We start from the raw sequence: 15,247 nt of genomic DNA on the forward strand, positions 1-15,247 counted from the left end.
TCTCAGCTTAAGAGTAATGTGTTCTCTCAATACAGTTTGTAGTCACTTAATAGTTCTTTCACCTTAAGTAATATTCTTCGATGTTTTTAATGAAAGATAAAATTCCATCATGGTATAATGTGAGTTCAGTCACTGTTTCCAGTTAAGAAAAGCATTATAGCTAGGTGCTGGTGACTCATGCCTGTAATCCTAAACTATTCAGAAGGCTGAGATCTGAGGATTGCAGTTCAAAGCCATCCTAGGCAGGAAGTCTGTGAGACACTTATCTCCAATTAAATCATAGAAAAAGCCAGAAGTGGCACTGTGGCTCAAGTGGTAGAATGCTAGCCTTAAGCAAAAGGAGCTCAAGGACAGTGCCTAGACTAGAAAAAAAAAAAAAAAGGCATTATGAAAAAGCACATTGAAAACTGAAAGTCTTCACTTTGCTTTTTTTTCCAACCCAAGAATTTTTGTGTCAAATGAGCAAACACGCAAGTGATATAAAGCAGAGAATTTTGAAGGAAAAGAGATTCTTTGCAATCATTTTCCAGGTAAGGAGACTGAGGCCAGCAGCGAAATGAGCTGCTCCAGCCTGCCACAGCTCACAAGAACAAGCCAAACTCCAAACTCTAGGCAAACCTCCAATATCAAGACAGGTGCAGCAGTCAGGTTGGTTATACCAGCTGGAATGTCTATCAGCACGATGAGACCGGGAAAGGTCATGTTGTCTATTTCATTCATCTCCTTTATAAACAGGAAAGACGATAGAATTTTATGGCTCATTCTCCTTCAGTACAAGGTCCTACAGTACGATACTGAAGCAAAACGTAATTACCCTCCACAACTACCTGGGTGATAACAGAAACACCTGGACATAGCACTTCTTTGTTACACTCAACAATAAGTGGTACTTCACATACCTGACAACTAATAGTGTGAGCATGAGATAATTGTTTGGGAACCTAGAACTGCCCATTTAAAGGGCGGGAGCTCAGCATAATTAAAGAACCAAAAACAATCTCAGCTTAACTGTGGGAAATCTCATGCAATGTACTGTTAAGCTTGCAGTGGTTTCTTCTTCAAGTTCTTTATTGCCTTCTAGAATTCTCTGGAATTTTCCCTGGGTTTACTGCATTAAAATATCTTCCTGGTAAGCAGCATCTACAAGGAATGGAAAATCTCTACTCTAGAATGGGGTTGAAAATAATGAAACATTTTAGTAAAACATATACTCAGTGTATGCAAACCTTCCTTTCCCACAGCTCAGACTCCAGGGAGTTGTTTCCTGTATGTTTCCTGTGGGCACCATTAGGATGTCATGTCATTGACTGTGGAGGGGAAGTAGAAAGTTGGACAAGAATTCAAAGACAAATTTTATGCCATGGAGAAGTTTGTAATCTGAGCCATTTTTGTACATAAGGACCAAGTTTCTTAATCTCTAGATGCCCATTTTCTTCTTAAAATAGTTGTGCTATTATTTTGGCAATGGTAAGGGTTTCTTTTTTGGATTTTTTTTATCATGGAACTTGAACTCAGGGGTGTCTCTGAGCTCTTTTGCTCAAGGCTAGCACTCTACCACTTTGAGCCACAGCTCCACTTTTGATTTTCTGGTGGCTAAATGGAGACCAGAGTCTCACTGACTTTCCTGCCCAGGCTGGCTTTGAACCTCACGCCTCAGATTTTGGCCTCCTGAGTATCTAGGATTGCAGGCATGAGCCACCAGTGCAAGCACAAGTGGTAGTTTTAACACTGTTAATTACCACCACCAATCCTCTACCAGTCACTAAATAGTTGGATTTTTTTTTAAAGTGGAAATAATCATTCAGAAGCTGGATGCCAGTGGCTTACGGCTATAATTCTAGCTACTCAGAAGGCTGAGATCTGAAGATTGTTGTTTGAAGACAGCGCAGAAAAGTCCATGCGACTCTCCGTTAACCAGCAAAGAGCCAAAAGTGAAGGCGTAAGTCAGGTGGTAGAGCACCAGAATTGAACAAAAAAGCCAAGTGAGAACAAAAAAGCCAAGTGACACACACACACATGAACACTCACCCATGCGTGCATGTATACACACATACACACACACACACACCATCATTCAGATTATACTCCTTTAAATTTACAATAAACATGGATTTACCTGCATTTTGAAAGGTGTGCAAGGCAAACTAACTGCCAAGGAGCAACCAGCCAAAAGCTTGGAGAACTCCCTCCCTCCACATATCCACCTGCCACTCTGCAGCCCTTCCTCAATTTTAGCCCATAGTAAGATTCACTTACAGCCAAATGAATTGGTATGTGGGCAGAGAAAAGAAGTAAAGGCTGCTACCTCCACCACAGGGATGACCAGAAAACAGAGAGATAAACCTTTATCTCAACCTCATTAGGTGTCTGAACCTACCAGAAATCTCTTAGTCTGCACCTCTGTTGGCCCTGCTGGATAGATATTGTTTGATATCTGAGCACACAGTTGTCATGGAGAAAAAAAATGCAAAGTAAAATAACAGAATTCAAAACTTCTAACTAACCACCTAAAAAAAGAAAAAAAGCAAGACTCTTAAATCTGAAAAAAGCAACTTCATTTTGTCTTCTCACCCACTCTCAAACACTTTTTTTCATTCCCTTCCCCAGAAAAGAAAATTAACAACAAAAGAACTACAAAATAAACACCAAGATTTGAATACTTAGTTTATTGGGCGAAAAAAAAAATCCACATAATGAAAACTACAATTGCTTATGCTGCAACTTACAAAATAATCATTTGATATATGAAAACAATTGGTTTTCATTATGTCAGTATAAATGGTAAAAAAAATAATAATAACCCATCCAATACATATTCAGAGACACTACGATTCCCTGTACTGTTCTATTATGTGTCTTAGGGCAGATACTTTCAGTCTGCTTTCAGTATAACAGGGCAGACCAGGTTTTGAACTCTGTTTAGGTTTCTGTGTCAGAGCTGTGTCTATAATGACTGGAGCCTGGTTATGCCTGAGCTAAAGGCTTCAAGCAATTGTTTTCTTCAGCTGTACTATCACTTTTGTGATCGTAATGATTTTCCTAACGCTTGACTAGATGGCATCCTCACACCCACCCATCCATCTTCCCAGTCTACACTGGTCCTGAACACACAGACACAAATAGTACAGATTTGTTAATACAGCATTTCCCCACACCGGAACCTAGAAGCTACTTAAAAAGAGACCATTTTATCTTAGCATTTCACCACTGTAAGAGACCTTACCACTGCAATCCCCTACGGCCATGGAAAGAAATTCTGTGCCATAGCCATGTCAGCTTAGCGCAAAAAAAAGCAACTTCCCACTAGGAATTTGAAATTCTCATAAACGGTATTTAGGGAGCAATTTTGCTTCTTCATATAGCTGAAGACTTGAAAACATATTATTTTATGTTCTACATTAATTAATTTTGGGATGTTTGGTCACTGTCTTTCCATAACCCTTAATACAAACAGTCCAATCTATTCAATTTTGGAAACCCTCTTGTTTCTTATTATGTTACATGTCCATATTCTTTGACAAATGCATTATAAAGGCTATAGTTTAAACATAAGGAAAGATTGGCATATTATAAAGAACTCGCCAAAAAAAAAGTCTTTTAACTCCACAAAAATAGATATAAAAGATGGATTTGGAGCTATAACACTATTTAAGAAATATTTTCTCCCAGATTCTTTTAGCCTTTTGACTAGAGCACTGCCAAAGCCTAGGTTCCACAGGGCCTGAGACGTTCCACTCCGGACCCTGATCTCCAGCAGGGCATGCGCAGCTCGGCTTCCACATCAGGCAGAGGTGTAGAAGTACCTGGGCTTGGCATTGCCCAGCAGGTCATCCTCATAGTTGGGGAGACAGCAGAAGAAAAAGGAACAACCAATCAGAATGATCGTGGCCGCCCACCCAAAGCCATAGGCCCAATTATAGATGTAAAGCACGGAAGGGTTGGCGTGAAGGCTGAAGGTTTGGGTGTACTTCACGGGGTAGATGACCAGGGAAATGATCTGAAACACAGCTAAAGGAAGAAAAAAAAAAAGGCTCAGCAAATGAATTCATGAAGAAATACACAGTAACAACAGGTAGGAGTGAGAAATATGGGTTCAGGGGCCTGCTTTTGCTTCTTTTCAGTATATATCTGGCAGTGGACATGGACATGTATGGGCATGATTCTTCTTCAACAAAGGTTCGTAGCCGAGTGTGCTCTTTCTCCTGATCATTTAAGCCCATTCCCTCTAGTCTTTGAAGATATGGGAAAGGATTGAGTGTGTTTCTGTGATAAGGTCTCCCAAATTGGAAGTATAAAAATCCAAAAAGAACCTGAAGCCTGCTCAGGCTTATAATCCTAGCTATTCTCATGAGACTAAGATCTGAGGATCAAGGCTCAAAGCCAGACTGGACAAGAAAGTACAGTCCAATTAATCACAAAAAGTGAAGATACGGCTCAAGAGGTAGAGTGCCAGCCTTAAGTGAAAAAACAAAAGGAAAAAGCCCAGGCCCTGAGCTCAAATCTGAGTACTGACGCGTGCATGCACACACACAGAAAAGAAATCTTCATGTCTTTCATAATTCCAGTCATTTCTGACTTTAAAATATTATTCAAGAAGCATTTTTAAAATTTTTTAAGTGCATAGGAGCAGCATATTTCCTGAGCCTAAATTCCTACTGTTTTTGCTCCACTAAAAAAGGTTCATTCTGTATCAGGCATCTGTGGCTCATCCTTGCAATCCTAAGTACTCAGAAGGCTGAGATCTACAGGATTGTTGCTCAAAGCCAACCCAGGCATGGAAGTCCACAGGACTCCATCTCCAAAATAAACAGTGAAAAGCAGAGCGGGAGGGTTGGCTTAAGTGGCAGGGATAGTGGAGCAAGGAGGATGCCCTAAGTTAAAACTCTAATACCACCAGACAAAGTTTACTCTGAGCCCTGCCTACGTGCATGACTAGATTTCTTCACATTACTTATGTCTGAGTCACAGTTCCATGCTGCAGGTTCCAGGTCTGGTACTCTCTAACCCCCGGCAGAGATGTTTTTCATGACACACCACTTCAAAAGAGGACAAAACTCAACAGTTCAGGGATCCTCAGTTCCCCCTCAGCAACGGTGACCACAGGAAGTCACAGCTGGGGACAACTGTGGAGACCACTGCACTTTAAGGACCAACTCTGGTTCTCTGAGTATCTGTCAGTAGACAGAGCCACCTACAAAAGAATGGATGGGCAGGAGAACCCTTGTCACCTGAATAGGGATTTCAGGACCCTGAGACACAGGAGGAAGGGAGATCGACATCACACCTGTCCTCTGATGCTTCTACTCTTAGTAACCCATTTCCAGAACACATTGGAATGTGTAACAGCCACGCATCTTCTGAGTGGAGGGAATACTGCTCTACAAAGGAAAATGAATGGCTGTCACCAGTCTTACCAGCCAGGGCCAGGAGGCCTCCAATCACCCTCAGGAAGACGAGCATTTGAGGTCCACAGAGGGCAAAGAAGGAGAGGATGAAGCAGATGCACAGGATGATGAAGCCACAGAAGAGTGTGGCAGCCGCTGCTCTTCCCCACGCTGCAAGACAAAAGGTCACACCTTGATAAAGTAGGCCCACTAAGGAATCGCTCAAATACCAGTAAGGTTTGATTTTTTATTTACTAGTTAAATTTGGATAGTTATTTGGGACTTTTTTGGTACATAAATGTCTTCACATTTCAAGGAAAGATTTTTATGAATAGACAAATTCAGGGATGTTTCTCTTACAATAAACTTGCCACACAAATAGGTATATTTAAAAGATTCAGGGCTGGGAAGGCAGCTCAGGGGTAGAGTGCTTGCCTTGCAGGCATGAGGCCCTGGGTTCGATTCCTCAGCACCACATAAGCCAAAAAAGCCGGAAATGGTGCTATGGCTCAAGTGGTAGAGGGCTAGCCTTGAGCTGAAGAGCTGAGGGACAGAGCCCATGTCCAGAATTCAGACCCCATGACCAACCAAAAAAAAAAAAAAAAGATTCATCCTGGTTCTACTCTAGCACGTTCATAATAAACCCTCTTGGTACTGACCAACTCAAATTACAATCGCTTTGGGAAATGTTTTCAATGTCTTCAAAGGATCTTTGTATCATATCATATTGGCTTGAAGCAAAATCACCACTGAAGATATATATGTACTACTAAGCAGAGGTGCTAACTAGAATACTTTAATTGGAGGGAAGCAACTATGACTGTAAGTTTGGTAGAAAACAACCTTTCTAAATTTCTTCCTCAACTTTCACTCCTGAAGTATTCCATTTATTGGACAAGAATTCTTAATTATTGATCTTTGCCCTAACAAAGATCTGGGGTGAGTCAGAAAAGTGAGTTCCAAGTTGGAAGCTCTTCACCTCTCTGGCTCCCACGCCACCCCACCCCGCCAGTCCCTCGCCATTCCCCTTTTCATCTGAGCAGACAGGGAGACACATGATGCACACACAAACCATCCAGGAATTCCTGTCATCCAGACTCTGATCTTGTCATCCCCAGCCCTGTCTTCAGAGGTCATAATGACCAGTTAGGGCACATTCTGAATCCTCACAATGACTTTTTTTTTCTTTTTTTGCCAATCATGGGGCTTGAACTCAGGGCCTGGGCATTGTCCTTGAGCTTCTTTTGCTCAAGGCTAGCACTCTGCCATTTGAGCCACAGCACCACTTCTGGCCTTTTCTGTTTATGTGGTACTGATGAATGGAACCCAGGGCTTCACATACACAAGGTAAGCACTCTACCACTAAGCCACATTCCCAGCCCTCACAATGACTTCTTTGAGTGTATGCTATTATCATTTTTAACTTAGAAGTGAGGCTTAGATTTTGAGAGTTCAGACAATCTGTCCAGGGCCACATAGTTGGTACATGTTTCTTGTTGTTGCTGTTTTGCTTTGTTTTGTTTCATTTTGTTTTGTTTTTTGTCAGTCATGGGGCTTGAATTCTGGGCCTGGGCACTATCCCTGAGCTCTTCAGCTCAAGGGCAAGTGGTCTACCACTTGAGCCACAGCATCACTTCTGGTAAGTGTTTTTGACAGATTGATTTCTAGCCTGTCTGAATCCAAACCACCTTGTTTTTTTGTTGTTGTGGTTTGATTTTTTGTTTTGTTTTGTTTTTGTCAGTTGTGGGGCTTAAACTCTGGGCCTGGGTGCTGTCCCTCAGCTCAAGGTGAGCACTCTACCACTTGAGCCACAGCGCCACTTCCATTTTTAAATAAATAAATGTAGTTTATATTCTTTAAAGTGTACCCTCTTAGAGTGCACAAGTCTGTGGTTTTGCTATAGCCAAAGGACTATGCAACCATCACCACTAACAATTGTAGAACACCTTAATCACCCCCCCAAAAGAAAGCCATCAGATTCTAACTTCCTGAGCAGTCCCTCCTGTCTCCAGCCTCTAAAAAGCACTAACTGCCTTTTTGTCTCTCTAAGTTTGCCTGTTCTAGACACGGGTGATTTCACTTGAGTAAAGTTATACACTACGTGACATTCTGTGATGGGCTTCTTTCACTGAGCAGAGTGGTTCTAAGGCTCATCCATTTATTCCATGAATCACTATTTCATTCCTCCCCATGGCTTGATGATATTTCATATTTTATTTATCTATTCATTTGCTCTTGGAAATGAACATGTTCTTGAATGTGTTATTCTTTATTGCCTTGGAACAAAAGAGTCCTGTGCCCCTTGCCCTGCCCCAGTTTTACTTCAGTAGGCCAAAACACACAGCAGGTTGACAATATCCTCAGTTGATCCACATCACGTGAGTGGCCAACGGAAACAAAACATGACAAACAAAACATGAGTAACGTGACACCAGAAGAGCAGGAACTCAGAGGGAGATGAACCCTGCCACTCTGCCCCGTGTCGGACACAGTGTCAGTCTCCCTATCTGTTCACTCAGGCTGAGTGCCTTGTTGCAAGGTGACTGTGAGGACACATACCTGTGTGAAAACCGTCAGGTTTGCATCCCTTTCCATTCTACAGCCACAAGGCCCCTCCTCAGCCAAGGGACTTTGCAACTTTTGCCTCCTACAGACAGACCTGGCTTCAGCTTCCATTCACTTCTCCAGGGCTTTCTCTGTGGCAGGAATGGCCGGGGCATCGCAGATGTTAAGACATGAAACATTTATGTATCTCAGGAATATTATGTTTTCCCACAGATTACTTCCAGTCAGGAGTGGTAAGGAGCTACATGACTGGGTCCACCTGTGTATCTATAGCACTGTCTGTTACCTTCCAAATCTTCAATGAGAGATGTGAGAGACAGGTTGAAATAGGAATTCTATATGTTATAACAAGAGCTGGGTGTCAGTTATCATGGCTACTTGGGAGACTGAGGTCTGATGATCACTGGGCAAAGCCAGCCCAGGCAGGAAAGTCTATGAGACTCTTATCTTCCATGAACCACCAAAAAGCTGGAAGTGCAACTGTGGCTCAAGGGGCAGGGAACAGCCCTGAGTGAAAAAGCTAAGTCCTGGTACTGGCATGTGCACATACACACACATACACACACACACCCAGACATGAATACATTAAAACTGTTAACTATAATATAATGTCTCTTGTCTCCCTTTTGTTCTTCAGGGAATTTTAAACAGAGAAGCGATCGTGCATTGGAAAAGGTGTTAATTAACAAGGCCTTCTCACAACATAAGCCATCAACCACAGTGTCATGGTGAGCAGTGTTACTACAAGTTCTCTCTCCGTCACTGAACCAGTTTTTGGATGTATTGCTGAGAATCTGCACATTTGTGGCACCGTGCTCTTGTATCCACACTCAAGTCTGAGGATAACTAAGTGAGATGATCGGTCTCCTTACAAGGTACGCACTTCTACCAAAAAAGACTTCCAGTGAGTGACCCACCTCAATTACAGTTTCACACTCTACCTTTCATGACAAGTGTCCATCATAAATCTCAGGTAAGTCCAATCATTAAATTCAAAGAAGGAAAAACTGACTTCGCTTTTATGTGTTTACAAGTGTGGGTCAAGTGGTAAAGCATCAGCCTTGAATGGAAAAACCTACACACACACACACACACACACACACACACACACACACACACACCACACAAAAGTGGTAAAGCATCAGCCTTGAATGGAAAAACCTACACACACACACACACACACACACACACACACACACACACACCACACACAAAGGGCAGCCTATTTACAAAGGCATGCAGAAGAACTCACACAGAACAAAAGTGCCTTGCAGAGCGGAATGTAATTTCTCAATAAAAATAACAAAAGCTTAACTAGGAACATAGTTCAATAGCCAGACTTTTATAATTACATATTAATGTTTTAGAAGTCTAGCTAGTAAATTACACACAATGCTCTATAAAGAGATATATTAATTCTGCTCCCTTGAGGAAAATGAACACAGATGATTACTATTAACACTTCCTCTCACATTGTAGCTGAAATATAATCTATGCTTAGTTGCCAGGACTTGGAAGGACTTGAGTAAAACAAACAGTAAGCCAGTTCACCTAACCTTACGCCAACAGGTGAGCATACCTATCACACGGACCATCTCAAGAGCACTGAGTCAGATTGGTTAGTGTCTTGCTTATTTGAAATGCTGAGTCCAAAGAAAATCTAACTGAAAAAAATGAAGCAACTTTTCCTCTTTAGAAAGGTTGTCTTGCTTGTGAGACATGTAAAACCTGCTCAGTACAGCCAGAAACACCCATACTGAGTCACTTAACTATCATTTAGGCCTTAATCTTGGTACAGCTCTACAGATCTTAACTGATGAGTGCTGGGACAGTCTTTGCCTCCGCCTGGCAGGGACTGCCTGGTTTGAATGGATGAGAGGGAACGCACCAGGTCTGAGCACGGATCTCATGGCCTTGTGTTCTCATGGCCTCTTTTGTTCAGAAATGACACAGAAAACACAATGGGACCAAGTGAATAGGGAAAGACCAGTAAGGATGACTGGATAGGAAAAGAGAAAGAGAAAAGTACAAATAAATTCTAGCTTGAGGGAAATAATCAATGGAAACTCATGAAAAAAATGAACTTTTATCTTAAGATAAAGAAAGCATCACTAATACTCTTAATATTCTTAATGTGCTGGTAAATATCTTGGAGAATGTCACCAAAATTTTGCCCAAAGTTAGTGCCTCTTTCCATAGTCAGCCTATATTCTTCTGGAGTTTAACATATCAGCACCAAACAGATTAAACCAGTTAACCGGCTTACCCACTCCCTTGCTCTGTGCTGGGAACAGAGAGTAGGCTAGGGTTCAGTCCCTTTCCAGAACAATTCATGTAACAACATGACCTTAGTTTCTCTAAGGTGATCTATGCCCTATTTGGATAAAACTAGAGTTCCAAGATAAAAGATCCTACCTAGAAACATATAGGCAAGGGAGACTATCATATTAATAAAAACAGCTTTGCATATTCAATAAGGATGCAGTCTTCAAGGAACCTGGCCAGCGGTTTGGAAACTCCAAAGCTCTCGCAAACCTCCTGAAGAACTTGTTACCGTGCAGATCCCAACTCTGTGGGTGCATCCACACCTCTCCCCTTATGCTGATGGCCCTGGAGGAACAAAGCTTCAGAGATTACCCCTACAAGGATCCGCAGAGGAAGAAGCCTGAGAAGTTCTGGAAGGCTCTGAGGGAGGGCTTGGCCCAGCAATGGCAGCAGAGCCACAGGGAGAATGTCTGAACTGGTGTGAGATTCCTTACATGCTCCACATTTTCTCCAGCAGAGCCCTGCAGGGACCTGTTCGCACTGTGATTTTATACAGTTCCTGCACTTGACCTTTACGAGGTCTTTGGGTACCTGATTCACGAGTGGGGAAACTACACAGGTCAAGGAGGAGGTGAAGACAAGTAACTAGAGATGAATTCAGCCTGACAGCTGTCAGGTGACAGGAAGATGGAAAGTAGGGATGACAAGGAAGCATACTGCAGCCCAGCTTAGTGTGCGAGAGAGAGGTGCTAGAGAAGGAAAGCAGGGGGGCCCAAGGGGGAATGAGTTGACAAATCAAAGGGCCTGACTGTCACAGGGCTATTCGTGAAGTAGGAAGGAGTTGGGTGAAAGCTTGGACTCCATATTCTTTCATTCCTTTCCAGTTCTAACACTTCAGAGTTTCCCCGCTTCGCAGAACAATGCCATTTCAGGTGCCTAGAAAGGGATCAACACTCTGCTAACCACTGCAAATGTGCAATAGACCACCCTACGTCACTGATGACCAGGCTTCTAGATCTTATAAGTCAACACATACCCTTAAGTTATTAGATCAACAGAGCAGCCAGCTTTTCAATTTGCTGTACAGGGATGTGAATACACATACACATGCAGACAAGAAGAGTAGTCTATTGACTACTGTCTAATACATAAAATAAAGAATTTTACTGTCTCACCCCACCTCTACAACCTATAAAAGCCAAAAGAGCATTCATCTCAAAATTAGTCTTTTAAGTTGAATTTGACTTCGTACTCATTTTTCTCTCTTCTTGTATTTATTTTTTTTTTGGGGGGGCTTCTTTTTTCAGGGCTTGACCTCAGGTCCTGTGTGCTGTCCCTGAGCTTTTTTTGCTCAAGTTTCATACTCTACCACTTGAGCAACAGCTCCATTTCCAGTTTTTTGGTGTAATGGTTAACTGGAGATACGAAACTCATTGAGTCTTTCTTGCCCAGGTTGCCTCTGAACCTTGATCCTCAGACCTCAGCCTCCTGAGTAGCCCGTGCTCAGCGACTTCCTGTACGTTTAAGAAGCACAGGACTTTATGATCTAAGTATTTCACCCAATTCTCTGGTGCTTTGACTCATCAAGAGATGAGTGTTATTGTCTATATAGTAAACACTGCAACCAGCGTAAGCTCAAAGGGTGCCTTCAGAAAAGCGGGGGCTCCATGAATCTTAATGTTTCAGGCCCCAATGTCCCACTTTCTTTCTTTTCCTCCTAGTGCTAAAAATCTCAATCCCATTCTCCCATAATTTGAAATTCACACACTGGTGCTTAAGAGATCTGCTTGATGAATTCAGTTTTCAAACTAGAAAAGAAGGTGCTGACAGTATAAAAAAATAGTATTTGTGAATGCTCATTCCAATTTAATCTGCGCTTTCCTTACAGGTGAAACTTAGATGATCATTTGAGTCATAAATAGATCATCATTTCCATCTTGACAAACATAAATGCAAAAAATAAGAAAAAAAAATCTCAAACCAGTGTCTGGACATTTCCCTGTTAATTTTGCTGCTACAATCGCATAAAAGAAAATACTGACAGTTGAATTTGGGTTGTTTAAGAGGTTAAATGAAAAGAGATGGGTTGGTTATCTAAAATTCTTAAAAACTATCAATAATAGTAAATATAATATTTGCTTTTTCTACATATGTAATTCTAAGAAACTATTTACCTGTATAAATCAATCTTAATAATTATATCAATACTTTCCAAAAATAATCTGCCTTTACTATCAAAATGAACATAGTCATATAATACCTAATAAAAATGTGATCAGATATTTTGTAATGAAAGGTCTACTTTCTTAATAGTTAACAGTGAAAAGTCCAAATATTTATTTCTAAGTATGCATCAAGAAGTCTCTTAAAAATAAATGCCCGTTAATTCTCTCTACTGAGATATGAATTTGATCAGTGCCATCTCTGCCTCACTCCCCCCTCCCCACGGCTGTGTGATTGTGCAAATGTGTGGCTGTGTGTATGTGCAAGGGTGGAAAATCACTTATTGCTTTTCGACACAGGATGACCTGGTGTAAACATGCTGTTCTCGGTAAGGCTTTCCCGATGCTATCTGAAAATCAATCTATAGAGGTGCCCAGGAAGTCACTTCAGAGTGCAGGAGTACACGTTTTCTAAATGCCTATGGCAAAAGTAGCCACTGGTCCATGCAGTGGTGGGCAGAAGACGCGGCACCTCTACTTTCCTTGGCTACGATGGTGGGAATGGGCCTCTTTGGGCATGTCCTATCTACTGTCTCCTTCCCATACCACCCTCTCACAGCAGATCCCAATTTGAATCTGGGTCTTGAGTAGGAGCCAATCTACAAGTATGCAACAACCATCTTTGAAAGTAACACTAACTGAACTGATGTCAAAGCCACAGGGATTGGCAGATATCAAAGGCTACTTCATAAAAGTGCTAATCTCACTAGGGGCTGGGGGCTCATGCCTGTAACCCTAGCTACTCAGGAGGTTGAGATCTGAAGACTGAGATTCAAAGCCAGACAGGGCAGGAAAGTCCATGAGACTCTTTATCTCCAACTAACCACCAACAAGCCAGAAGTAGAGCTGTGGCTCAAGTGATAGAGCACCAGTTGTGAGCAAAAAAAAAAAATAAAGCAAAAAGACAGGGCTAAACCCTGAATTCATGCCCCAGTACCAGCACACACACACAAAAGGTGCTAATATATTTTTCAAGATCCTCTTGGAAAACGGAGGGGTTTTCCCCCTAAAAGGCTGATTTCTATAGCAAATCCAAAACAACTGTATACTGGATAATTTTTTTAATGTATAAAGATAATACTTCAGTCTTCTAATTAAACAAACTAGAAACAAAACCTGCTTACAGAGTAGTTGATGAGTCTGAGGTGGAAAAGACCACACCCTGAAAGGTGAGCTCACTGCCAAGGAACACAACACAACAGTGTTGTGCATGTTCCTTGCAGGGCCATCTCTGCCAGAGCTTGTCAGCTCAGATCATGTCCCAGCAAGATTCCACCGCCCCGCAGAGGCTGGCTGGCTTCCTGTGTGCAGGCTTACCGAGTATTCTTTAGGACTTGAAGGGACTTTGAAGTGAAATATAACTAGTAAAGTCTGTTTACAAACCCCACAAGCAGGCCTGTGAAATCCCTCCCACACCCAGCCCCCCAAGAAACTGAGTTCAAATGCCTCTGAACTAGAAGATATATTATTTCAAAGTCATGAATTCCTTCTTAACACCTAAATGACTTGGAACAATACAGACTCAGAGACATAGTATTTGTGTGCGGGTTCTCAGAGATGGAAAAACACAAACTGCAGGGAAATCAGGAATTCCCTGCTATCTTTCAGTTTTATTGCCTCCTAATGTGGGCGATTCTCTTTCTCAGTGAAAGTTCATCCAGGGAACTTCCAAAGATACCAGGCCAAGGCCTCTGGCACATGGCCCCGGAAATCACAAATACCATTTTCTTAGCAGCTTGTGGGCTAGGTGGGGGTGGGGTGGGGGAAAAGGATTCCACCAATGGTTAAAAACAGGGTCACTTGCTTTCTCGGTTAGTAAAGCCTTCTCCGGCCTTCCATGTTGGAGTGTCTCCCTACACCTTCTTGTGGCTGTTACTCAAATCTACCATAAGGTGGGGGCGGGAATGACCTGGTGAAGGAAAATGCCTTTTTCAAACAACCACAAGCTAAGCAGCCAGCTTCCTCCTCCAGGCTGGGAAAGTGGAAGCCTCCACCTAAAGCACTAAACTAAATAATACACCCCACAGCCAGCTTGGCTTCACTTCCCTCCAACCCCGGCGTGGCTTTCTTCTGTTTTTAATCCCCAATTCCAAATCGGTTAAAAAATAAATATTTTAAACAGCATATACCCTGCCTGAGCCACATGCCCACCGCAAAGGGTGACTAGAGCTCGTTCCACAGGTCAGACACCGAAGAATCTACGGACGGAACTTGTGCACACCCGGCCTGTAAGGGGTTCTTCGGCGGAGGGGGCCGGGGAGGGTGCTTCCACCCCCACTCAGGAGGACACGCTGGGCTCGCAGTGGTTATCATAAGAACGTGCCAGGGGAGGGGGGCCTGATAGACATTTCGGGAGATCTCCTGCAGGAACACCCCTGGCTCAGCCTGGAATCGCTGTGTGCGGGTAACCGGGGAGGTTCTCGGATTGAAAGCCAGGGCCGCCCCCATCCGTTCTCAGGCCCCCCAAAGCTACTGCCTGCGCGTGGCTCCACTCGAATGCCAGAGCCGCGGGCCGTGGGGTGGAGTGGGCCGTGGGCACCCCGACCCCCGTTAGGGCCCGAGGGCTTCCCGGCGGCGGCCACTCACCGTACTCCATGAGGCTCTGGCAGCCCTGGTCGTAGGAGCCGCTGCCGCCGCCCTCCTCGAAGCATCGCCACCACAGCGAGGACGTCTGGATGTGGGTGTTCGACTGCAGCCAGCCGCGGCCGGCCAGCGCGATGATGTCGAAGGCGATGGCGCTGAGCAGCAGCAGCGGCAGAATCCACCGGCAGCGCTCGCAGGCCAGGCCGCAGCGCAGCATCGTCGTCGTCG

General features: G+C 43.2%; 1 protein-coding gene across 1 annotated transcript; it reads right to left on the minus strand.

Moving 5' to 3' along the window:
• Positions 1-2,651: 2,651 nt before the first annotated feature.
• Perp (PERP, TP53 apoptosis effector) lies at positions 2,652-15,241 on the minus strand. The gene is made up of 3 exons (XM_013026917.1): positions 15,023-15,241; positions 5,415-5,555; positions 2,652-4,008 (listed from the first exon to the last, which is right to left on the minus strand). Exons 1-3 carry the CDS (start codon positions 15,234-15,236, stop codon positions 3,782-3,784), a joined length of 582 nt encoding a protein of 193 aa, XP_012882371.1. The 5' UTR covers positions 15,237-15,241; the 3' UTR covers positions 2,652-3,781.
• Positions 15,242-15,247: the final 6 nt, after the last annotated feature.

Source organism: Dipodomys ordii, unplaced genomic scaffold (assembly GCF_000151885.1).
Source record: "Dipodomys ordii isolate 6190 unplaced genomic scaffold, Dord_2.0 Scaffold97, whole genome shotgun sequence".
In the NCBI taxonomy this organism is placed as follows: Eukaryota; Metazoa; Chordata; class Mammalia; order Rodentia; family Heteromyidae; genus Dipodomys; species Dipodomys ordii.